At 44.7% G+C, this 25,941-nt stretch overlaps 1 protein-coding gene across 3 annotated transcripts in view; it reads left to right on the plus strand.

Moving 5' to 3' along the window:
• CRYBG3 (crystallin beta-gamma domain containing 3) overlaps positions 1-25,941 on the plus strand; it is a 1,479,538-nt gene that overhangs the window by 780,449 nt on the left and 673,148 nt on the right. For all 3 annotated transcript variants that reach the window (XM_085622435.1, XM_085622437.1, XM_085622436.1), the window contains one exon: positions 17,988-18,114. In XM_085622435.1, the coding sequence (XP_085478561.1) occupies positions 17,988-18,114 (127 nt within the window). The remainder of the gene's footprint in view (positions 1-17,987; positions 18,115-25,941) is intronic.

Here is a 25,941-nt window from a genome sequence, read left to right on the forward strand (position 1 = left end):
GCGGCTAAGACTCACTACCGGGCCACACAGTGTTGGGTTTATGAGATAGGGGACAAAGCGAGCAAGCTCCTAGCATGGTGGACCGGTGTGAGCTGGCCTCTAGATGGGTGTTTGAGATGGTGACGGAGGGTGGGGACCGACTTAAGGACAGAAACAGTATAGCGGAGGCCTTTGCAGAACACTTCAAAGTAATATACAAGCCTTCACGTACATCTTTCGGGGACGAGGCAAGAGAACTGTTATCTACCCTTAGACTCCCTGTGTTGGATGACGCGCAGGTGGAGGAGCTTGAGCGCGACTTGAACTAAGAAGAAGTTACCAAGGCAATTGGTGCTTTGCGATCAGGCAAGGCAATGGGACCGTGTGGTCTTCCAGTTGAGCTATTTAAAACAAATGTGTCTACCATAGCCCCATACTTGATAGATATGTTTGAAGAAAGTGTTGATAAGGGTATCTTCTCTGAAACACAAAGATTGCCCAATGTGGTAGTGATCCACAAACAGGGCAAACCTCCCGGAGCGATGTGAATCATATCGTCCGATCTCGTTATTGAATCCAGAGGTGACAATATTAGCAAAAGTCTTGGCCACGCAATTGTCGCCCCTGCTCCATAAATTGAATCATTCCGATCAGTCCGGCTTTATGCTAGGCAGGGATACAGTGCTCAATCTGCGAAGGCTTCATGGGGTCTTGGGCAGGGCTAGGACTATACAAGAAGATGCAGTAATAATGTCCCTAGATGCCAAAATGGCTTTTGATTTGATAGAATGGCCCTACTTATTTGTGGCGTTAGAACGGTTTGGATTTGGCCCGAAATATCTGTCCTGTACTTAGAGCCCCTGGCAAGAGTGACGGTGAACGGGGGCCGATCGGCAACCTTCGCCTTAAATAGGGTAACGGGGCAGGGATGCCCACTCTCCCCACTGATATTTGCTTTGGTCTTTGAACCGTTGGCAGTCTGGATCAGGGTAGGCCCCCTTATCAGAGGATTAAACTGGACAATGGACTGGGAGGACAGAATCTCCCTCTATGCCAATGATATATTACTGTATTTGGCCAGACCTTATTTTTCCATTACAGAATACTTCACATATCCACTCTGTTTCAGAAATATTCTGGTTATACAATAAATTGGGATAAATCTCTTATATTTATACTTTCCGGGAAGGATCTTAGGCTGCCCCCACACTGCGGAGCTAGAATTGTCACAGAGGGCTTTCGCTACTTGGGGATCTATGTTACGACGTACCCGGCGGTCTTTTATGATAACAATTTGGCTCCTCCGCTGCGTGGCCTACAGACCGACGTACAACACTGGAAATCTCTGCCACTCACATATTGGGCAAGGCAGCTTTATATAAAATGATGGCTCTGCCTCGATTTGTTTACGCTCTACAAAATACACCCGTCGTCCCCAAAAATATTTTCAAGCTGTGGAGTCGAAGGTCTGGACCCTTCTTTGGAAGAACAGAATTCCCGGTATCTCATTGACTAAGCTCACAAGCTGGTACGATGGTGGAATTGCTCTTCCAGCACTCAAGAGTTACTACTGGGCTTCCCAATTAGCTGTCACCAACCACTGGGTACACTGGCCAATAACTGAACCTGCTTACAGAATGGATAGGTACAATATAATAGCTGGGTCTTGTCATCAGGCACTGTATGGAGGATGGAAAATGCCCCGATATATACTACAACCGCAACCACTGTTACAATTTGGCATACGGTGACCTCCGCCTTGGGTTGGAAAAACAAGATTATCCTGGTTACCCCTCTTTTCGAGTCTGATTGATTGGGGCTTCTGGCACACAATCCGCGATTTCATAAATGGGATCTCATTGGGCTTTCAAATGTAGGTGATTTATGGGTGGGAGGCACAGTGATCCCCTTTAGTGACCTTCAACGAGACTATGATCTAAATCCAAGGGAAACTCTCCGATACCTCCAGATTCGCAATGCGTTGTATAAAGCTGTGCCCAAGGGCACGGATCTCCCAGCCGCCTCGCCATTGGAGGACAGAGTCCTCGATAATTATCTGAAATAAAAAGTAATCTCCCTGACCTATAGAAAGATTTTAAATAATACCCCCGACGCTTTGGTGAAGATCCGATCTAAGTGGGTGGAAGATCTGGAAGACTTAGTTGATGAGGAGTGGCAGGAAACAATGGCCTCCCCTTGGGAAGTCGCAATTCGATCTAGATTTAAATTAATACAATGGATTAATGTCCTGAGCAAGAATTATCCAAATTATTAGAAAAAAGTCCATATCAATTTTCGTGACAGGCTTTTTTTTATCTTCTTTATTTTCTCTTGACAAGATTCAACAGACTTCTGGTATTGAGAATTTTCACTGTACGCAACTCAGCGCAAAACTTCTCCCAACCATCCTCTTGCTGTAGGTTTAAATGAATCTAGCTTAAGCTCCTCCATAGAGTTTACTATACTAGTGTTGCGCTGGCCAAGATAGGTATTTTAAGCTCCTCATGGTGTCCCTGAGGTTGTGGCCAAGTGGGCACATATCTACATCAGTGGTGGGAATGCCCAATTATACAGTTATAGTGGAAGAAAATAACCTAATAAATGTGGGAAGTTTGCGGGACAAGTATGGAAGTCACTCCCCAATTCTGCCTTCTCAATATATGGGATGCAACTGACTTTACGGCTAAAGAAAGGATCTGGGTCTCTCTTGGAAATGTGATAGCGAAACTTAATGTAGCCAGAGCTTGGAAGGGAGACATGGCACCCAAACTCCGGGACTGGGAGGCCGATATGGACTGGTGTATGCAGACGGAAGGGTGATCTATGAAGGGAGAGGTCGCCCCAGAAAATGGACCAAGATTTGGGGGGAATGGAACAAAGCGAGGGGAATGTTATGTGTATTGTTTACTGACCCCTCTATACAGGAATGTATGACTCCGTAAGATTAACGGTCACAATGTAAAATTGACGGTATGTAACATAATGGTAATGTTGGAATGTATTGACAAATTGATGGTGGTAAAGGTACAAATGCACTGTCACTTTATTATACGCTGTTAGATTTTTGGTTTTCTTATTCAATAAAAAAGAATTTATACCCCCCAAAAAATTACCTCCAACTGTACACCAACCAGCGTTTTGTCATGGATACCTCTCATATGCTGTGGGTGACCCTTTTGCCAATAATTACATACAATACGTCAGTGCCAGAATGTTGCTGTTGACTGCAGTCAAATGCCGTGAGTGACACATATGTCAAAAATGACCTCTAGCATGTCAAAAAGCCAGCATTTTGGCATGAATGCCAGCCCCTTCTGCCCGTATGCCATAGTTGTTCTCCTTAATAGCCAGTTATCTCCGGTATATTAATGCTATCATTTTGCCACAAAAATCCCATATGCCAAGAACTACCTCCAGAGGATTAGCTTCAGAGTTTTGCAATGGGAGCCCCTTATGCTAATAATTATGTCCATTATGCCAACACCAACATTTTGCTATGGGGTCTCCTTATTTCAAGAATTAAGTTCAATATGACAGTGCTAGCATTTTGTCACAGGTGTCCCATATGCGAGGAATTACATTTAGTTTGCCAGAGCAAGCATTTTTCCAATGACGCCCCTTATACCACAAACTACCTCTGTTATCATTTTGCCTTTGGTTCTCCTTATGCTAAGACAATTCTTGGCATAGGTCCAGTATGCCAGCTCCGGCATTTTTCCACAAATGTCCCATATGCCAAGAATTAAATCTATTGTGCCAGTGCCAGTTGTTTGCCCGGGTACCCCTATAGCCAAGAATCATCTCCAATATGCCAGCATTCTGCCATGTGGACCTCCATAATCTAAGAATTACCTCTAATGTGCCTGGGCCAGCAACAGCCTCTCAAGAGTAACACACTCATACACTCTGTCAATCATGCCCACTTACATTCATTCACTCACTCACTCTTATTCTCACTTGTACTCATTTTTTCTCACACTTCTCTACACTTGCTCCTCCACACTGCCTTACACTCCTTATTCAGTCACTCACATTTACTCTTACTCTCACAGTCTCACTTCCTCATTTCCCTTCAGTCTCACTAATTCCCCCTCTTTCATTCTCACTCAGGCTATGACTTATTCTCACTCACTCCCCTGTCACTCACACTCGTTAACATGCAGGCACTGGTTCTCACATACTCACTCATGCTCACTTACATTCACTCACACACTTGTTTCTCAATTACATTTGCACTTCCTCACCCTCTTTCATTCTCGCTCACTTCCACTTCCTCTCACTCTTAACGCTCACTCTCATACTCACTGTAATTATTCCAGCCTCATGTATTGCCACTCATTACTCACTAATTTTTACATTTATACTGTCACTTCTACTGTCACACTCCTGCTGCTGTTACACACACACAATATTTCTCATTTTACCTTCAGCTGCCCACTCTGGTCCTGTTCGCTGTTTGTCCTGGGCTGGTCCTCGGTGGGGAGGGGACGACACCGCTTCTTCTCTTCCTGAGGACTGAAGCAGTAAAATTAAAGCTGACGTCACCTCACCCTTCCCCATCTCATCACGAGGTGAGGTGGGGTCACTGGGGCTCTTGACTCCTCCACACTACTTGAGAAGGAAGAGGATGAGGCGACAGCCTGATTGATGGGTAGCCCTGGGCACTGCCGGGCTTACGCCTGAAACACCAAGGGCTACATGTACCAATGATGCTTCAGTACTTCAATAATGAGGTGGTCCTGAGGTGTGCATGGCATGGAGACTAGAGATGGGATTTCACCAGCCCTGTACAATTGCATTGTATGCTGTTGCAGCTGCCTTCATGTGCCTCCTCCATCCATCCGACACAGATCACAGCCTCAGGCTGCAGCAAGAGTTGCTATTTTTTCATACTATGTCAGCAATTAATATAAATGTATTATTCACTCCTTGTGTTAGAGGGTGGAGCCCGGAAACCCATAAGGGGCAAACCGCCACTGTTCAGTTGTGCCTGAATGGGGGATAAGTGTCATTGAATTTGGCAATTCTAAATGTTGGTGTGTGTACTTAAATACAGTCTTATATTGTGTTTATAAAGATGCATAAGGGTGCTCCTTAATGTATTTGGAAGCAGAGTTAGGCATACCTGTCCATGCGCGCTCCATACTTAGTTAGGAAATGTGAAACATATTCAGGCAGAATCACAGGGGCTGTCGAGTGATCTAAATCGTGTGCCTCCGTGCCTGCTATGACTATACCTCTGGCTAAGAGCAATGAAGAGGTTTCAACCACGGAGTGAAAATGCATGAGCGAAAGCAATGTTACCCAATGACTGAAATTCCCTCTGAAGTGAACGAGTGCAAGCAACATTTTGTATTGGATGTTAGAGCTAAGAGGCAATTGCTGCTAACATCATCAGCATTGCTTCAAAATGATTTGGTTCGTCTCCAGAGTACTATTATGTCCATGAAGGCGCACAGATTGATGCAACTGGAAGATGAAGACATGGTTGTATCTGAAGCTGCCCTTCTGAAATAATAGCAGCGTTGTGGATGTTGTTCCCCATTCTTGCCAGAGAATTCCTATTTATTTTTCAAATGTTTTGTATTTATAAGGAATATGAAACTGGAGGTGGGGCAAGAATCGTTTTACTGTGTAACCAGATTTAAGACCAGATATAGGCAAAGATCTTACTAGAGATTCATAGGGGAGCAGCAGGACAATAGGAAGAGGGAAATAAGTAAAGGGCTTAGGACATTGATCAAAGTTCTCAGTGACAGTGCAGCACAGGAGTAAAGTAAGCATGAGAATCTTTGGTGTCTGTGGTACACTTGTGAGAAGTCTCAGGTTTGGTAGCAACCTTATGAAGGGCTTTGATGCATTGGGGTAGCCTGTACAAATCGCTGCAGAGTGAAAACAGCTCCATATTCACACAGAGAGACTATGCCAGTTTGTTTTATTGTCAAACAATGTTGGTCGCTCCCGATAGATTCTCTTGGCCAATGTAGTATTGTATAGGTATACCGGTCTACCATATGGAGCAGAAAAAAACGTATAGTTGTCCAACAAACCATCTTTCTTACATGACTTACCTGAGAAAAGGCCCATATTTGAACAATGGACAATCCTGCCCAACAGGTTATGCATGATTTCCCGAACACTCTAGCCATACCCCAGAGCAAATACACAAGATATCTGCACTAGTGTTACTAGACTATTTTATTAGAAGCTAAACTAGTACAGAATGTATGTAAGACAACAGTAACATATCACTCTTGTGGCATCAGAGAAAAGTAAAGAATGTGAACAGTATGAAAAAAGCAGTGTGATATTAGTGATATTTTCATTTTCTACAAAAAATTTGCTAATAAACATTAGCAGCTAAATATTGTCCCATTCTGAGAGATGAAATACAGCAATTTCATACCTGATGCCAAGGGTAAGCCGCCATCAGCTAGCTCAACCCACTGTCTGTAGTGGGCCGTGATAGCCTGATGTCCTTGGAGCGAGGATCATCTCTGGAACAGATAAATGCCCTCTATGCATGAGGAACATGGCTTCTATATGTAGTCATTTTGCACAAGGTCATAAGCAATGCAGGACACAGTGTGAGTTATGATTAATTTACCTAATAATTACTGTCAAATTTCAGTAGTTTTTAAAGTCCCAGAATATTGAGTGGCCACAATATTGTCACCAAAATATTGACAGTTAAGTATGTGTGTGAGAAATTGTGTTACTAGTTGAGGGGGGGTGAAACCCTACTTCAGCAGTATTCACAATTCTAGTCAGGGTGGATTCATAAGTAAACCCTAAATTAAACTGTGCTCAACCATCTGGTAGCTTGGCACAAAGCAGTCAAGCTTAACATAGAAGCAAAGTTTAAAGTATTTATGCAACACTTCAAACAGTAATAAAGTGAAAACACAATAAAAGAAAAATCCCACACCAATTTAGAAAAATAGTGCAAAATGTAATAAATAATTTGACACCAAAATGACAAAAAAGGCAATCAGTAGAGTTGGAAAAATGCCATTTTAAAGATTTAAGTGGGAATACCGCCAAAAAGACCAAAGTGCCACTCGCGGCGATCTGGTCATGCAAGACAATGAGAAAGTCACAAGTTCAGGACGACCACGATGAACCACTGGTCAAAAACAGGGACCAGTTTAATCATGCTGAAAATGTGCCTTCTCAGTCCAGTGCAGAAACCCGTTCATGGTAGAGGGGATTCCAAAGAGCAGGGAAGTGTCGTGGACGGTCGTCAATATAACACAAAGAGCAGTTCTGGCGTCGTGGACGGGCATTGCTGTAGCTCCAAGATCCTGTTGTCGTTGCAAATGATTGGGCTTGTGCTTCGTGGTGGTGCTCCCCGCGAGTGGTTGATGCTCCACTGAGGCCACGCCAAGGGTCCAGGACCTTATGGTGCAGCACTTGGGTGTCAGGGGCTGGCTCCAGCCAGATCTGGTTACTTGTTCAGGTCGTTGTGAGCTGGTTATGTCCCTGTGGCCCTGGAGAGCTGCAGACTAGCTCTTGGAGTCACTCTTGGCGTCCTGGGTTCAGATGTTGGTCCAATCCCTCTGACTCGGGTAGCAGTTCAGCAATTCAGAAGACCAGCAGGGCAGTAGTCCAGCAAGGTGGCAATCCTTTCAGCAGCACAGCAGTCCTTCTTCCTGGCAGTCTCCACATGTCCAGAAGAGTACTGATGAGTTGGTGTCTGAGGCCCAGTATTTATACCTGGTGCCTTTTTTGAAGTGGAAGAAGCTTCTAGAGGATTCCATTTGAAGTGCTGAGGCTTCCTGCCTCCCCTGGCTCCACTTTTAGCTAAACCGGGGAATGCAATCTTTTATGTGAAGGCTTAAAACAACCTATTAATGTGCAAGTGGGGCTGTGCCAAACTCCACCTTCCCATCCTGCCAGTGATGGCACATCCAGGCACACCTAAGCTCTCTATTATGTTTGGCTCCCAATGATGAATACCCAAAGACCAACTGCACCAAACAGGTGACCCAGAGACCGGGTGCTGGCACCAAAGGACTAGGGCGGATAAATGCGAACTCTCTAAAAGTGCCATTTTCAAAATTGTAACCAAAAATCCCACTTCACCATAAAGGAGGATTTTTCATTACAATTCCGAAAACACCAAACATGAACTGTTTACCTGTTCCCATTTGGAAGTTACAGTTTATTAAATCAAATAAGGTCAATCCAACTTTATCCTAGAGGAGAAACAGGCCTGGCAGTAGTGAAAAACTAATTTAAGAGTTTTTCACTACCAGGACATGTAAAACCTAAAAGTACATTTCCGACTTTTTAAATACACTGCACCTTTCCCTCTTGGCTTTTCGGAGCCTACCCTAGGGGGGATTTATATATATTAAAAAGGGAAATTTGGGCCTGGTAAAAGGCTTATTTTGCCATGTCGAAATGGTAGTTGAAGACTGTACGCACAGGCTGTAGGCTTACTAGTAACATTTAATTTACAGGCCCTGGGCACATGTAGTACAACTTTACAAGGAACTTATAAGTAAATAAATATGCCAATTATGTGGAAGCCAATTATACCATAATTAGAGGAGAGAGTGCAAGCACTTTAGTACTGATTAGCAGTGGTAAAGTGTACAGAGTCCTAAAGGCCAGCAAAAACAGTTTCAGAAAACAGGATGCTGAATTAAAAATGTTTGGGGATGATCGCAGAGAGGACTAAGTCCAACCATTGATGTTCTATATCTCACATCACATATATGTACTGTGATGATAAATATATCTCCAAGGTACATAAATGTAGAGTTAAGAATGGCAAATCTATACTTACCTATATGCAATTGCCTGCTTGATATTTTGGTTTTCCATATTTTGATCCCAAAATTGTGGCCACTCGACATTCTGTACTTGATAATCCAGACTTCAACCGTTTTTAGGTATTGTTTTATCATCATAACTGCACTTAAACTGATTTTTTTTTGTTTGTTTTATTGCTTTTTGTCAAAATTCTTTTTATTGTTATTCAGCATCATAGTCAAGTACAACAACAATGGAATAATATAACCTGCAAACCCCTGAGGCGGGAGAATCAGCTAATTGCAGTCCTGTTGCTCAAATCACAGGGTCTTTTCATGCCTCCCGTTTCCGGCTGACAAGATGCTCGGTTTAGGTCCACATTTCGCAAGGGCACACCCTTAAGTGAGAACAAAGAACCATAAGCCCAGGAATCTCCCCCCCCCCCCCCACCCCCCCCCCGTCCCGGTGGTTTATTTTGGCATAGTATGGAGTTGAGTGATATGGACGAGTTGTGAGTGGGCGGTCGAATGAAGATTGGACTTGACCTGCCCCTGGAGAATACAGATGTCTGCCTGGTTCCCTTGGTGGGGTTTAGAATTGGAAGAGGTGCATAGCTCTTATGGAGAGAGGGCAAACTGCTGATGGTAAGCCTCGGGACAGATAAGTGACCAATGGGCCCCATCTATATTCGAAATTCTATTAAGCATCTCGAAAGATGTCAGCCAGGCGCTCCATGGAGAGTATGCTCCACAGACGAGAGTGCCACAGTGAAATGGCGGGAGCATCTTTCTTTTTCCAAGCGGCCGCCATGGTGAGTTTAGCCGCTCTCAGCCCAGCCCACATGATTGCCTTTTCGGCTCTCGTTTGGTGTTCCAGAGCGGGGTCCCTGATACCCAATAGTGCCCCCTCTATAGTCGTCGGAATGGGGTACCCCAGCATTTCTTTAATATGTGAAAGGATTTTTTCCCACAATGGATGAATGCTTGGACAGTCCCACCAAATATGGCGAAAGTTTCCCTGCATACCACAGCCCCGCCAGCAGAGATCTGAGGTATCAGGAAAAATCTGCTTGAGCTTAGTGGGGTAGAGATACCAATCTAGAAGCGTCTTGTAGTGAGCCTCCCTCAGTGCAACCGAGTGGTTGTGACTAGTAATGTCCCCCCACACCTGTTTCCACTCCTCTCCTGTGATGTCCCGACCGAGCACCTGTTCCCAGAAATGCGTGTTACGTGCTCGCGGAGCTAGTATAGTATTCACTAATAGAGCGTAGAGAGAAGAAATGGCCCCTTTCATGTTGCCTGCTTTTAAGACCAAACGCTCCACGGCCATCAGGTCTCTAGTTGCCGCCTCCCGTACATGGGATTGCATGGCCCAGTGCTTCAGCTGGAGATGGTGTTAGTGTTTGCTGTGTGGGATTAGGAAATCACGTTTGCAGTTTTCAAACGATACAATGTCAAAGTTGTGGAAGAGGTCCGAAAGCTTTTGGCACCCGCCCTCCTTCCAACAGACAAATGGCCCTTCGTGTAAGGCTGGCGGGAAGGCCGGGTTAAAATGGATAGGGGTATACTGGGATGGGAAAGTGGTCCAACCCTGTCTTCTTGTAATGTGATCCCAGACCGTGAGGATGGTGCGTGTGGGGTGCACAGATAAGCATTTGCTGGTCTGTCCTTCTTAGGCTTCCATAGAACATCCCAAATAGAGTGGCCTACAATGGCCCGGTACATATGGAGCCAGTGTTTTTCAGATTCCTGTGCTGTCCATTCCATTACGACACGCAGTTGTGCTGCTTGATAGTATAAGGTGAAGTCTGGGAGCGCCATTCCTCCCTCCTTCCCTGGTCGCATCAGCACGTGAAAGGGCAGGCGGGCCCGTCCTCCTTGCCAAATGAAGTTGGTGGTCAGTGAACGTAGGCGGGACAACAAATCCCGGGGAAGCTCGATGGGGAGAGCCTGAAATAGATACAGGAATTTCGGCAGCACCGTCATTTTGACGGTATTGATTCGCCCAAGCCAAGAGACATAAAGAGGTTTCCATCTCTTGTTTTTATTTTTTTTAATGAATTTTCAAGGTTTTCCGTTTAGTGTAATTTAAGGTCCTATAACCACAGGTACTATACCTTTTTTGCACTTAACCTTCTATACACAGCCAACCACCCAAATTGTACAGCTTTTATCCATGTGCAGTGGGGATTGGCCTCAAGAGTGGCCTGCGGTTAGGCCCTGTGCCCAACCTGCAGTGAGTGGCCAACCCCCACTGCACTTAGCACTAGTGCGATGAACTGGTAGTCACAGGGCCTATCCTGCCACCAAACTCTGCACCCAACCCACCCTAGGTGCCCAACCCTCACTACACAGCGCCAAAGGCCCTGCACAACATGGTTGGTTGCAAAGCTGACAATTAGCCAATCTATGCAGCCAGCCCACCCTGTTCAGTTAATCCAATTTGTTCGCTTCCTTTAGACTGACAGAGTTGTCCGCATAGTGTGACATTCGGCCGGACCCTGCACTTAACCAACTGTGGGCAGGAAATGCCCGCTATATTTGAACAAAAATCTGCACATTTTGATTTGGCCACAGGGCTTGTCCCCGGTCTGTGTTGGGCAGCAACTCACCACTGTGCTTGGCTTTTGGTGTGCTCACAGGAGGTTGCTTGCAGGGCCTGAACTAGAGTCAAAGCCTTGAAGCAAACCCACCGCAGGATGGTAACTCCAGGTGTTATTTATTTTATTTTTTTGGTTAGCTGATCCTCTTTTTCAAAAAGCATTTATTCTTTGGCTCATGTACAATTTGTTTGGGGGGGAGATTTTGTTCATTTTTTTCAAATAACGTGGAACTTTTTAATGACAACCTGTTTTCAAAATAGGTTTGTGGTGTTTTATTTTTTGGTAAATGATGGTTCATGGTGGTTGGCATATCTGTTATGCCTGCCATTGTAAATGTTTTAGTTTTCTTTGCATTTTATGCAGTGGATAGTAAATATCAGTTGGTGATCAATCTCATCAGCCCGAAAAACTCTGCAAGCATGCTTTCCTCTTCCTTTCGTCACTTGCATTGTTGCTCCATGTCTGCATGAGAATACTCATTTCATTTGGATGAAAGGTATCCAAATCTTAAATTGTGCCGGTAGTCCTGAATTAATGTCTGTACCCTCTCTGCAGCACTTGGCCACAAAATGTACGAGTGACCTTCCTTACATTTACATGCACCACCAGAGTCCATTCTAAGGAAGTGTTTCACCATTCCACCTAGTAAAATTATCTTTCCAATACGTAAGCCACATGATTTGCACTTTGTGCAAGAAGAAGCTGAGCAGGGTCAATCAGGCAGGATATATTTTTGGAACCACACTGATTCAAAATATCTTAACGCTCGTCATGAAAAGCAGTTCATTGCTGTGAAGTTGAAGAGGGATGCATAAGAGGCAAGTACACCTTCAGAATTGCAGTATGTCGTCCCTACTGGAAAGAGTTTGCCTTAACATATCTCATGGGAGGAACAAGAATAAATGGATCTCTGCTTTGAAAACTTGGGGATTGCATTGTTTGGCATGTGTCTCTTATGGAGAGGTAAATCCTACAGATTGCAAAAATCAAGTGCTTCTCTATCAGGCATGTAAAAATAATTATGTTGTCTTATTTTAACCTAGGCTTTCCCATTATACATGTATTTAAGAACAAAAACAAAAATATCTTATTTTGAGAACTAACGATGATTTAAAAAAATATTTGGTTTGTTCTGACTGTGAGTGAGAGAGAGAGAGAGAGAGAGAGAGAGAGAGAGAGAGAGAGAGAGAGAGAGAGAGAGAGAGAGAGAGAGAGAGAGAGAGAGAGAAATTTCAGGAGACAAGGAGAATGGGTGAATGAAACAGTGAGTAAGAGTGTGTGTAATGCTAAGTGCTGCCAGTGTTGGATGCAGACCCTGGCCACTGACAAACCCTGCAACCCAGGCAACCAATTCCCTGTAACATATGACCAGATGCTGTGCACAGCTTCGGTTGGCCGCATCTCCTGGCCGCTCCTAACTGCTCCTAACCCACTAAGGACGCTCAATCCCTTTTGCGCATGCGCACCTTCAACGTATACATGAAGCAGAGGTTGCTAGGCCCGGCACCCAGCCTTCAGTGAGAGCCCTTAAAAGTTTTAAAACAGCCCCATATGCATTGGTTTGAGTGCTGTGTGCTGCTGAAGTAGGCCACCCCAGGCGGTTGACTGCCCGGCCTAACTATAGGTATTGGTATGATCAGTCCGTATTGCTTATGGCCTTTCATGTACTCTGTAACTCACTCTTACGCACAGTTTCATTCATCTATTCTTCTCATTTCCTGCACTTTCACTCACTCTGTCTCTCAGACTCGCATACAAAACAAATAATATTTTTATTTTTATTTTTTTTGTATACAACTAACTTCTAAAATGCAATGCTTTAAGTAGCTAAAATACAACCTCTTCATTCTCAGACCAGCACACTTTTTAAAATGCTGAATTCCTGAAAACTATTGAACAGATTTTCAACAAACCAAGCAAAAACACTTCTTTTAGTACAGTTCTACACTTATGCTACGATTGGTGTAATTCTATTTAGACATGTTTTCTGAATTGAGGCGCATAGAATCCAATGGGAGCTAAAATGAGAAATGCCACTTTTGGGACCCCCGTATTTTTGGCCCTGCTGATCGCCCCGCAGATCTGTACAAGACAGGACTTGAATAACCTACGATGGATTCACTTTTTTCCTTAAAGTTTCATGCTGATTGGTTGAATGGCACAAACGTGATTAGCAAAGCCAAAAATGTCTTTTCAATGGAAAGTGTGACCTAACTATATATCATGATACAGGCGCTATCACTGCCGGTGTAAAAAAAAAAAATATATATATATATATATAAATACATATATATATGTATGTATATGTATGTGTGTGTGTATGTATGTGTATGTATATATATATATGTGTGTGCGTATGTGTGTGTGTATGTATATATATGTATGCATATATATGTGTGTGTATGTATGTGTATATGTATGTGTGTATATGTATGTGAATATGTATGTGTGTGTATGTATATGTATATATGCATGTGTGTATATATATGTGTATGTATGTATATGTATGTGTCTGTATATATGTATGTATATATGTATCTTTATGTATATATGTATCTGTATGTATATATATCTGTGTGTATGTATGTATATATGTGTCTGTATGTATACACATGTATATGCATGTGTATATATAGATATATAAGTATGTGTATATTTATGTAAACCCACACTCATGTTTGTATGCATAATATAACACACAGAGCAGTACAGCCTAGGGGCCAAAGGTCATGCATTCTAGGCCATAGTTCACACAATACAGATTAATAATGTGTATACACGCTATGGCTGCCTGTTCTTCGGTTATATGCATGTTCTGCGTTCTAGGGTGTTTTGAGTATTCTAATTCTAAGCGTTTGTTGCTGTTGTGTTTGAGAGCAATAAAGGTGACATGCATAATATTAGCCTCCGTGCCTTTAATAAAATCATGATTTTCTACTCATTAAAACTGTGGAAAATTTGCATTAATAATGTGTATACATGCTACAAGTGTATTAACAGCCATTTTGGCCGCAAGGCGAGCTGGGACTTGTGGTCCCCTGGGACGGCGGCAACGTTGGCTGAAGCTGGCGCAATGATGGGCTCCCGCGCCGTGGAAGCCCCAAGCAGATTATCACTGCCTCCTGGCGCGGTCACGGGTCGTTCGCGGCGGTTCCGGCCACAAAGCAAGCTGGGACTTGTGGTCCCCTGGAACGGCAGCAGCGTTTGCTAAAACAGGCGCAATGACAGGCTCCCGCGCCACGGGAACCCTGAGCAGATTATCAGTGCCACCTGGCACGGTCACAGGTTGTTGGCGGTTCCGGCCTCAAGGCAAGCTGGGAGTTCTGGTCCCCTGGAGCGGCGGCAGCGTTTGTTGAAGCTGGCGCAATGACGGGCTCTCTATGGGTCATATAGAGAATCAGGGGGAAGTTTGAGTTGCTGATGGTGTCACTTGGATCGCCTAGGAATAAGACCCCTATTAATAACTTTTCATCCTTTTTTTTTTTTTTTTTTTAAAAACCTTTATTCGGATATTGCAGATACACAGCTATTCAGCCGACAACCCGGAGGTTCGGCAGCTCGTCAAACAACATGTGCAGTCTTCTATAGCTTTCATGCAGGAGAGGAACAAGGTTTCAATTTTAAGAGTAAAACATAACAAGCAAGGCAATATACTTCATGTGCTCGCGTCAGTTCCCACCGATGAGGCGGCCCCATATCCAAGATCAGATCAGCCCTCAAGTGTGGAGGGGAGGGAGAGGCAGAGGCACTAACATTCTATCAGATTTCATCTGCAAAACTCAAATCGGAAGTGAGGCTAGGGGGAAGGATGCTCCTCTGGTGGGTCAGCGGCAGGAGGCAAGCAGATGCACCCCCTATACTGGTTCCAACCTCCCCACACCTTATGCCATTTCTTGGGCCTCCCCCGTGCACAATACACCGTTTTCTCTCGAAACATGCACCAGTCCATGTTGTCCTTCCATGCATCCAGGGTGGGCGGGTTAGGGGATCCCCACAATCTTGCAATGTCCCGATTGGCCACCATATTACCAAGGGTCACCCATTGAGTCTGCGCAGCATCGTAGTCTGTAGGGCCCCACACATTCAAAAGACAGCGCCGCGCCTCTGAGTGCAACACAATACCCGTGACCTCCTGCATCACAACGTGAATCTGCTTCCACAATTCCGCAATCACCCCACACTCCCATATAATGTGCAGAAAGGTGCCCACCATCCCGCAGCCCCTCTTACACAGCCCGTCCTCGGAGAAACCCATGTGGACCAACCGGGGGCCAGTAACGTAGACTCTGTGGAGTACCTTAAGTTGGACCAGCCGCAGCCTGGCGGGGATGGCAACCTCTTTCGGGGAGGAGACAGCGTACTGCCAGTCCTCATCGTCCAGCTCAAGACCGTCTCTAGTCCACTGGTCCCGCACCCCCAGGAGGAGATCGGTACGAACGTTCACCAGTTTCTTGTAAATGAGAGAGATTGTGCTCTCCGGCACATGGCCGTCCAAGATCCGATCCTCCAGCGGAGAGGATTCAGGCACCTTCTCCCCCTCAACGAGGACCGACTGCAGCGCATGGCGTACCTGCGCGTACCGGAAGTATTCCGTGCCCTCAAGCACATATTCCGTCTGCAGCTCTTTAAATGACTTAATCCGCCCCTTGGCAAGCATGTCCCCCACCCTGGAGATACCAATCAGGTCCCATTTGTCGAAACCCTTAGAATGCCAGAGTTTCCCCAGCAGGTCCGAATCGAACAACGGAGTGGCCAGTGTGAGTCTATCCTTCCACCCCAGGGAGTTCGTGACCGTCTTCCACACGTGCACCGCCACCCCGGTCGGCCCCGTGAGAGACCCAACCGGGGGCCTCGAATAAAGCGCTCTATAGTAGCCACCTCCCCGCAGCAACCACCGGTCCATAGCAAAGCCGGGGCTAAGCGCAGGACCGTAGACTCCGTGATTGATCGCGCTCAGTTGGGAGGCCCAATAGTATCTCCGGATGTCGGGAAGCGCGATACCCCCGTCGTACCAAGGGAGAGTTAATTTTGCTATCGCTATACGCGGGCGGCCGTCCCACAGCAGCGAACGCTGTAGACTCTCAACCTCCCGAAAGTAACTGGCCGGAACCAGCTCCTGGGTGTTCTGGAGGGCATAGAGAAAGCGGGGAAGCGACATCATTTTAAATAGCGCTGCACAGCCGAGGAGGGAAAGCGGCAGCCGCCTCCAGCCTGCCACGTCCCGCCGCAGGCGCGCCAACGGAGGGAGCAGGTTTCGCTCATACCGTACCGTGGGGTCGGCCGAAATATAGATCCCAAGATACAGAAAACCCTCCCGGGCGATCTGGATCGGGCAATTCCGCGGGGGAACCGGAACGTCTCCACACAGGGCGTACAGATGGGACTTACCCCAGTTGATGGTGAGCCCCGAGTTCCTCCCGAAGGAAGTCAAGATGTCGCAGACTACTATAAGGGACTTCCGGGGTGAGGTGAGATAGAGCAGAATGTCGTCGGCATAGAGGGAAATGCGGTCCTCGTGATCGGGGGACCAGCGAATCCCCTTCACGTCTGGGTGCCACCGTATCCACGCCGCTAGCGGCTCAAGGGCGAGAGCGAACAACAGCGGCGAGAGGGGACAACCCTGCCTGGTACCCCTTCCCAAGTCGAAGGGACTGGAGGCCCTCCCGTTAACTGCGACTTTTGCGAGAGGTCCTTCGTATAAGAGCCTCACCCAGCCCACAAATCCGGGCCCGAAGCCGAACTTCGCGAGCGTGGCCCACAAGTATGCCCACTCAACCGTGTCGAATGCCATCGTTGCGTCGAGCGCAGCCACCATGGCCGGTTCCCGCATCGTCCCGACCCTTGCGATCACACCATGAATGCGCCTAAGATTCAGCGCAGTATTACGATGCGGGATGAATCCCGATTGGTCGGGGTGGATCAGGTCACCGACCACCCTGACTAGCCGGTTTGCGAGGATTTTGGCAAGGATCTTCGGCTCAGCATTAAGGAGCGAGATCGGCCTGTATGAACTACACCTGTTAACTTTTCATCCTTTAATATTGAGTTTGGCATCTGGTGGCACATAAACGCTACACACATTTCCTTAGATTTGTGTAGATCCGACAGATGCATTATAACTTTGGCAAAATGGATGACTGCAATCCCGCCACTTTGCTAAGGTCTCTGGAATCCTAGGCTTGAATGTACCTGATTGATGTCATAACTTAAATAACAGCTTTTAGTTTTTCACTGCAGTAACTACAGAGCACTGTTTATAACCTGATTTTAGATCTGGGTTTCATGGTAGTGATTTCTAGTAGAAACAATAAACAACATGAATTTGCTACCAGTACAAGAATTTACATTACTGCAACTTTCAATGTTTACTATTTCTCCCGAGGCCACGACTGTATGCCTGTAAAATGGATGTTATTCGTCCCAGTTGTCATTCTGAAAAGAGTTAATCATTTAGAAAACTTACATTTTGAATATAAAATGTCGCCAGTCATACATCTTATTGTTTCAAGATTGATACTTAAATACATATTTTATTAAATATAAAACGTAATGTATTTTCAGGCTTGTCAAGATGCTTTTTGAACTAACAGGGTTTGATGACATTATTCAATTTGTTATTTTCCATCGTTTGAATTTGTGTCCTTAGGTGGGTTGCCTACGACCATGAAAGATACAAAGGGCGCCAGTACTTGTTGGAAGAAGGGGAGTATGCTGACTGGCATGCTTGGGGCGGAGTCAGCGATGCTGTGCTGTCTTTTCGGTATCTACAGGCTGTGAGTACTATTACCATTTGAGTCTATTTAAGGCTTTCATATGTTGTTTTGTTGTCCTTGCTTGTCAATTTTGTGCCCATAAATCACGTACGCTATCCCAGCACTTTTTTCTTAAAATAAATTATTCTGGGCAGATAGGTTTACTTTCAACTAACAACCTTGTTACTGGCAGAGATAATAGCATTAATGCAATTTTCTCGTAACTGCTTACAGTTAAAGATGTGATGATGCGTGTGCCCTACCAATCAGTGAGCCTTATCACATTGTTTTGAGAGCGTTTTTACGCTCAACATTCAAATAATGTAACACAAATCCGTTTATCTCATTTGGCCATTGTAATAACTTTAAAGAAACCAGATCCTATGAAAGGTCCCACTGTATTTGCACCATCCCGCAAAGCGGTTGAACAATCTACAAAGCGTGTTGAGCACAGTCCATTCTTCCTGTAGCTAGGTTCAGCCCTAAACCCTATTAAGGCAGCTGTGTACGTTTGAGCGACAAAATCTATGCTTTGTCGGTACCACTTATTCCAAAGCACGATAGCCCATATGTGAAATAGATCACTATACAGTGTATTTCCATCGTGATGTGAAACCTCCTGTGTATAAACAGAGAAAGTCCAAATTACTGTTTGCATAAATCTTGCCCTAATTAGAATAAGCATACAGAAGAGGTTTCGTAGGGCACAGCCGCTTGATTTTGTCTGAGGGTTGCCTTCCCAGAGATTTGACTCACGGTTCTAGTTTAACAGGAAAAGTGGTTTGCCCTGTCAAGCAGGTGTTTTCACTGCCTGTTTCATACTGATAAAAGGAGCAGATAATGTTGCCCCACAGAATAAAAAAATGCAACATGTGTGCTACTGATCACATTTAAGACAGACCGCATTCCTATTCTGAATTGTTGACGTGGCGCATGTCACTTGAAAGGAGATGCGATCAAAGGGCCATTTGCAGATGCTTTATAATTCATTTACGTGCTCAGTGGGTATAAGAAAAATTCTGACCTAAATCTAGCGCTCCAACACCTCCTTATAACAGCCTTGCTTAAAAAACACTGCAAGTTTAAAACACGCTAAAATAACAACCTTAAAACTAAACAAAATTCCTTATTAAACCAAAATTCTAATTTAAGACTTGCGCCGCAAAGACTGTTTGGAATTCTGAAGTGGTCTAATTCATGGACTAAAGATTGATGTTAAGAATTTTGAAGAAAAGTCAGGCAGCAATCAAAAAGAAAAATCGGAAATATTTAACGGGTGTCCCACTTTTAAAAAATACAATACACATTGTACCTCGGTACCGATTTCAAGAGTTTTGTTTGATAAATAAAAATGTTAGGATTACGGATGTCAGTTCTAATCCTGAACTCGATTTTGTCTCAGTGGATGTACATGCAGCTTGACTGGTTACCGGTGGGGTTGGTGAATTATGAAAATGGTGAGGCACAAATCTATATATTGAATTGTAGCGCAGTGAGCGAGCACACCCTCCAACAAGGAGAGTTACTGGGTTGTCCCAATGAAACAATTGAAAAGAAAAGGGGCAAAGCGGTTCATTGTTCACCATACTTTGTGATTGGAGTTGACCAAAAAGCCATAGTTTTACTGGTATTTCTTTGGAGATACTCCTAAAATGTTCTCTGACAAAAAAAAAAATCAATCAGTCAAGCTTGGCTCTCCACTGTGGTGACAGCACCATGCAGGTAGGAAGACACAGCAAAAAGAGTGTGGAGAGTAATAAAGGGTAGACAGGAAAGAGAGGTCAGAGAATGAAACTAGAAAAGAAGAGGTAAAGGACGGGGAAGCAACGGTTGAACTGAGAGTGAGACCTTCATAGGAGAAGGTGGGAAACAGTGAAACGAGGTCAGAGAAGGGCATAAGGATAAGAGGGACTGGAGACGCGAAGCAAGTGATATTGAAGAAATAGAGGTGAAACAAAAGAAAGAAAAATAAGGAGTCACACACAGAAGATGTGACAGAGTGTGACACATTAATACTAGAGAGAGAAACGGGATGGGCCAAAAAGTGGCAGGGGAACACAAGAGGAGCTGGCAGGAAAGGCAGCTCAAACAGCAGATGCACCCCCCTCCTTTCACAATGTCTATGAGAATGCACTGCATAACAGAAATACAGGAGACCTAGGACATTTTCCTACTCAATCTAATTTGGCCAGATATTAGTCAGATGTTTTTGGCGGGATAAGCAAATCCCAGGATATAGTACACCTTCTCCTGCCAAAATTCAATTCATGAGGGCCCGGGTAATAGTGTCATGTCACCAGACTTATACCTAGGCTGTGATGATTAGGAAAGATTTGGATCCGAGTCAGAAGAGGAACATCTGGCCTTGGACGGGACTACATTGTGAAGTACCCAAGGTTGTGTTTTATCACCACCATGCGTACCACAGGTTCACTTTATTTTTGTCAAATTTGGCCTACTGAGACCCTGTATATTAACAAGTACCCTTAGTATTCCAATATTATGCCAGGAATTACATACACTATGCCAAAATCACAATGTTGCCATTGATGTTGCCCATATGCAATGGCAAAGATATCCCCAAAAATATCTCTAGCAAGTCACAGGCAGCATTTTCCAACAGATTGTGTCCCCAGCCTGCCGTATGCCTTGGGTGGACCTTCAAAGACCAAGAAAGGGTTTCATTATGCCTGTGCTGCAGATCGGCGCATATAAATTCTCCCTACTTCCATGGACAGAGTAAATTCACAGTCGCACACACATGCACTCATCATACGCTAGGGCCCATCACACTAAAATTCACACTATTACTCTATCCACACTGAATACAAGAGAGAAACCTAAACCAATCTGCATCTAAAACGAGGTCAATGCGACCATAAAGATACTGTCCTGAGTCATGATTTTAAACATAGGAAATACATTTGAAACTCAATAAATGACAAAGAAATAACCACCCGACACTGAAATTCAAACAAATGGTTGTTTATCTAAATTAGTTCAAATGAAAGTCAATCAATAGCAAAATCATTATTCTCATAGTTACCTATTCTAGCTAAATGGGTCAGGACAGGTCTCTCAGTAAAGTCTCTCGAGCTGCCGTCCTCAGCATAGGTTCAGGAAGAAGTGGCCTCAAAAATCCCACAGACCCTCTCTAGCCTAGTAATATTTATAACAAAACTAGCGAAATAAAAGTAACAAACAAATTCTGAATGTCCGTTGAGCCGCTGAGCAGAGCGAGCAGGAGAGGATGTCACTTGGTAACATTTAGAAAACCTCCGCTTAGGAAACATCACAAAAATAAAAACACGGAAGAAGGAGTTTGCAAGCGATACATTTATGAATGCTTTTCCTTGGTACCATAGCAGAGCCACCGCAGATTTATCGTTGTTCATTGTGGCTTTATTCTTTTCCAAGGGCAATTGGAAGCATGCCCGGAGCTGCTGTCCTCACGGAAACTTTTAAATCAGACAGAGGCTGTGGTCAGGTGACTTTCAACCATGTTCAGCAAGGCCTCTCGTCACATCTCAATCACTCGAGCGCAGGCTGTAAATAGCAGCCATCTTTGTTTAGGCCAAAACGAACCATCTTAATTAAAAGAAACACAAAACAACGTTACCACATCATAATGATTATACAGTGTTAATCCCCACTAATACCCTTATGTGTATGTAATTACCTAGCCGTCTGCAACACAAAGAAGCATTAGCACACGTTATTTTTGAAGCACAAACTCGAAAGAAATAGCACTTTTGCGATACTCATTTAATTAAATTGCACATATTATTAAGCAACATATATGCATTCCCACGTGTAGTTTCTCTCATTAGTAATGTTGGTTAATTAAGACTTTTAACGAAACTAATAATTAGTGATTATAAATTAGTAATTTTAATCATAACATATAAACAAAACTGGAGCTTAAAACTCAATAAATTTTCAACAGAAAACTCTGCTCCAGCAATCCCCCCTTTGGTGATATATATCACCACAAAAACCAACCCAAAAAAAAAAAATTAGTCCCCATTTTTAGGAGAAATTGAAATGTCTTTTTTTACGACACTACACACCAGACTCTCTTTCATCATCCCTCTTCTACTCCAAGTAAACACTCTCCCTCAATTCTTCTAATTCTATTTCTTGGGGGTCTCTCCTTGACCTCTTTTGTTTCTTTGCAGTATTTCCTCTAATTATTCTCTTTTTCACCTCCCCTGTTTTTACAACACAAACACCCTAATCTAAGCATAAATAAAGCAACAATTACACATGTCAAAGGAAATAATATTTTACCAATAATGGTACTACCTATCTTAGCAATAAAACTCTTAACAGCAAGTAGCTTATTAGCCATTTTAGTCCAGATACTTTCAGCTTCCAGTGGTACTAATTCTTCATGCAAATCAGTAATATTTTTGATATAGATCTTTAGATCTCTGCTTTCGTCAGGAATGTAAGTGCAACAATGTTGAACTTTCAGCATTCCACAAACTCCACCCTCCTTGGCCAATAGAATATCAAGGGCAAGTCGATTTTGCATAGACATGGCACGTACGGCAATCATCTCCGTATTTACCAAAAGAAACCCTCCAGCGGTACTTGTCGATAAGCGATCCACCACTGTTGACAGTTTCCGAATTCCATATGCATTTAAAGAAAAGAGAGAGTATTGTTATTGGAGGCAAGATGGCCGCGGAAGGGCTGTAGAGAGCAGTCGCCGTTAATCTCTCATCTGGATGGACATGGTTTAATGCTTTGAATGGGATAAAGTTGGCCCCATGAAGCTGGAGAACTGGCCTGTATTTGCTAAGGAGGTTCAAAGGTGGTTTTGGCTACTTCCTGAGCATTGGTTTAGCTTTAGCTTTAAAAACTTACTGAGCCTACGCCCGATCTCCCTCTACTACTTCCTTGCAGGAGTATCGTTGCCGCCACTCAAGATGCCCGTTCGCCCGAAGCGGCAGGCGGAAACCGGCAGTAGTGCTAAGGACGCTACTCGTGGGGGGAAAGGGGGCAGCAAGACAGCCCCCACAGGAGGTACTTCCAAACCTCCCAACAAGGAACCGATCTCAGCAGTTGTCAGGGTAAAGAAGACAACAGAGAGGAAGACTGAACCGCAATGCAATCTGACCCCCGTCAATACAGAACCTGGAGCGACGCGACAAATTGGAACGCGGATTCCTGGCGAGACAAAGACTGGTGCAGATGGCCTTACCGGTAAAGACCCAGTTCTTCGCCAGTCTACCCTGGCTGAGCTGTTTTCTAGCGGCTCGACAGCTGGCATACTCTCGGATAGATTGGAGCGAAGCGGGGAAGCGGACGCCTCCCAACACCGCGAGGACGCCAACAACGCTGACAGCGTGGTTGCCGAGCAACCTGCAATCCCGCTTGTCAGCTCAACAGAGGAGGCATTCGCACAGCCAAGAGCGGACGATCCAGAGATGCTGGGGGTAAGCGACTCTACGAGGCCAAGGGCTACTGCTACTGCTACTGCTAAACAAGGTGTGGGGGGCGTCGAGACTGAGGAGCTAACAGGGGAAACAGGGAGCATAAGAAGTAAGGGCAACACCGAAATGATGGACGCTCTGCTGCAGGTGGAAGCGGGGTTAAACCACGATGTACTGACAATACTGCATAAGGGCGGGGGGGAAAAACCCCTAAAAGCCCTAGAATTCATCTGGCAGGTCTCCGCCCAAATACGGATAATAAGGGAGCAGGCTCCCCAGAGGGAGATCGTTTTTTTTCACTAAACGATGATTCTGAGGCAGATGTCTCTAGTGACGCTAGTTCATATGGGGGTTCTGGCACTGAGTCCTCCTCAACAGATGGACAAGGAACTCAGAAAAAATTATCTAAGATAGGAATACAGAACTCCCCGACGAGCACAAGTAAGAAATTACTATGGGATTACTCGGCTACTTCAAGTTTATACCAGGAAGACACTCAGGGATCAACGCAGCAAACACCACTGGATTTGATACTTACTACCCTGAAACAAATGCAAGGGGAGGCAAGGGCAGTGAGTCGGAGGGCTAGACAAGACACTAAAAAAATACAATCTTCCCTCAAAAAAATGAATAAGTTGTATGAGGAGGTCGCAGACAGAGTGGCACAGGTTGAAGAAAGGACTGGGAAATTAGAAGATGATATGGCTGTACTGCGGTCCTCCAAATCTAATCAAGAGAAACTAGTAGAAGATATGCAGTGGAAGCTAGAAGACTTTGAAAATCGACAACGTCGTAACAATGTTAGACTTTTGGGTCTGGCTGAAGGGGTGGAGGGGCAGGACCCGAGAGGGTTTGTTGTTAATCTACTTAAGGGGGCTTTTCCTGAGGCCCACTGGCAATGGGAGCTGGAGATACAGCGGGCGCACAGGTTCCCTCTTACACAAAGGAAAATAGGGCAAGGGACCCTACCCAGAGCTATGTTAGTGTACATAGGGAACTATCTGCTGAGACAGGAGATAATTGATAAGGCCAGACCAGACTCAAGAAAATCCTTCAATGGTTCCTCATTCTTTGCAAGACCCGATTTCTGTCACGTGACGGTGGAGAGGAGATGGAAGCTAAGGCAATTAATATCTCCATTCCAAAAGTTAGGCTCAGAAGCATACCTACTCTTCCCTGCTAGGCTGAAAGTAATTACAGGAGGCCACGTAAGAATGTTTTTTTCGGAAAATAAGGCAAATCAATTCCTAGAAGAGTTAAAAGTTCAAAAGGGGTCAGCTGAGTAAAAAGGTAGAGGGAAAGGGAAAAAGACCCAGCTCTGGGTAGAAGTGGGGCCTAACAAGAAGTATTACCAAAGGTAGCTATTCGGGAGTTTAGTGGTGAGAGAGGCGACAACTACAGCTCACATGCAGTCACATATAGGTCATTGTTGACCTATTTGCCTGTACTAGGGGGGGGGAGGGTAGGGTGGGGAGGTTGGGTGGTACGGGTGGCTCGGGAAGTGGGAGGGGGGGTAGGGGGGGTGGGGAGGCGGGTGGTAATGGTCAAGCACTTGGTACACTTAGATTAGTTCAGCACATTATAATGTATTGCAAAATAATTTCATTGTTCAACTGGCAGCATGTTCATGACTGTATGGTTATCCTTTTTGAATTACAAACATCGGAGGTACTCATAGTCAGGTCACTTGTTCCTAAAAATGACTTGTAGAATTGCTACAATGAATGTCTGTGGGCTTAATGACTCCAATAAAAGAGTTAGAGTTGCTGCTTTACTAAAGACATTCCGTTTAGATCTGGTGTGCCTCCAGGAGACACATATAGAAGGATCAAGAGGGTACATTCTCGAGCAGCTCGGTTTTTCACTCTTGGCTAAAACTAAACAAGGGACAAGAACGAGAGGGGTGGCAATATTAGGGAGAACTGGAGTTGGGACGGTGGGGAGGAAACTGGAAGATCAGTGGGGGCGCTGGGTCATAATGGAGGTAACTGTCAAGGGGGTATTGTTTACCATAGTCAGCATTTACGGCTCAACAGAGGATGACCCTGACGTCTTCCAATACTTAGATATAGAGCTGGCACAGTGGCCAGAGCCAATTGTTTGCTGTGGCGATTTTAATATTCATGATCATAACAGCTCATTTTTGAAGCCAGGTGGACAATATAATGGGAGGAAGAAGAAGACACATAGGGCTCTTAAAGATATGGTTCAACACAATTCCCTGGATGACCCCTGGATTGCATTACATCCATATATAAACGGCAGTACATTTTACTCAGCCCCCCACAAGGTTCTGGTTAGGCTGGATTATTTTTTAATTTCCAGGTCCTTGATGCAGGGTTCACAGATCGATAGATATCCTCGGGCTGTTTCCGATCACAATCCATTAGTTTTAACAATTAGAATA

This window comes from Triturus cristatus, chromosome 8, assembly GCF_964204655.1.
Source record: "Triturus cristatus chromosome 8, aTriCri1.1, whole genome shotgun sequence".
In the NCBI taxonomy this organism is placed as follows: Eukaryota; Metazoa; Chordata; class Amphibia; order Caudata; family Salamandridae; genus Triturus; species Triturus cristatus.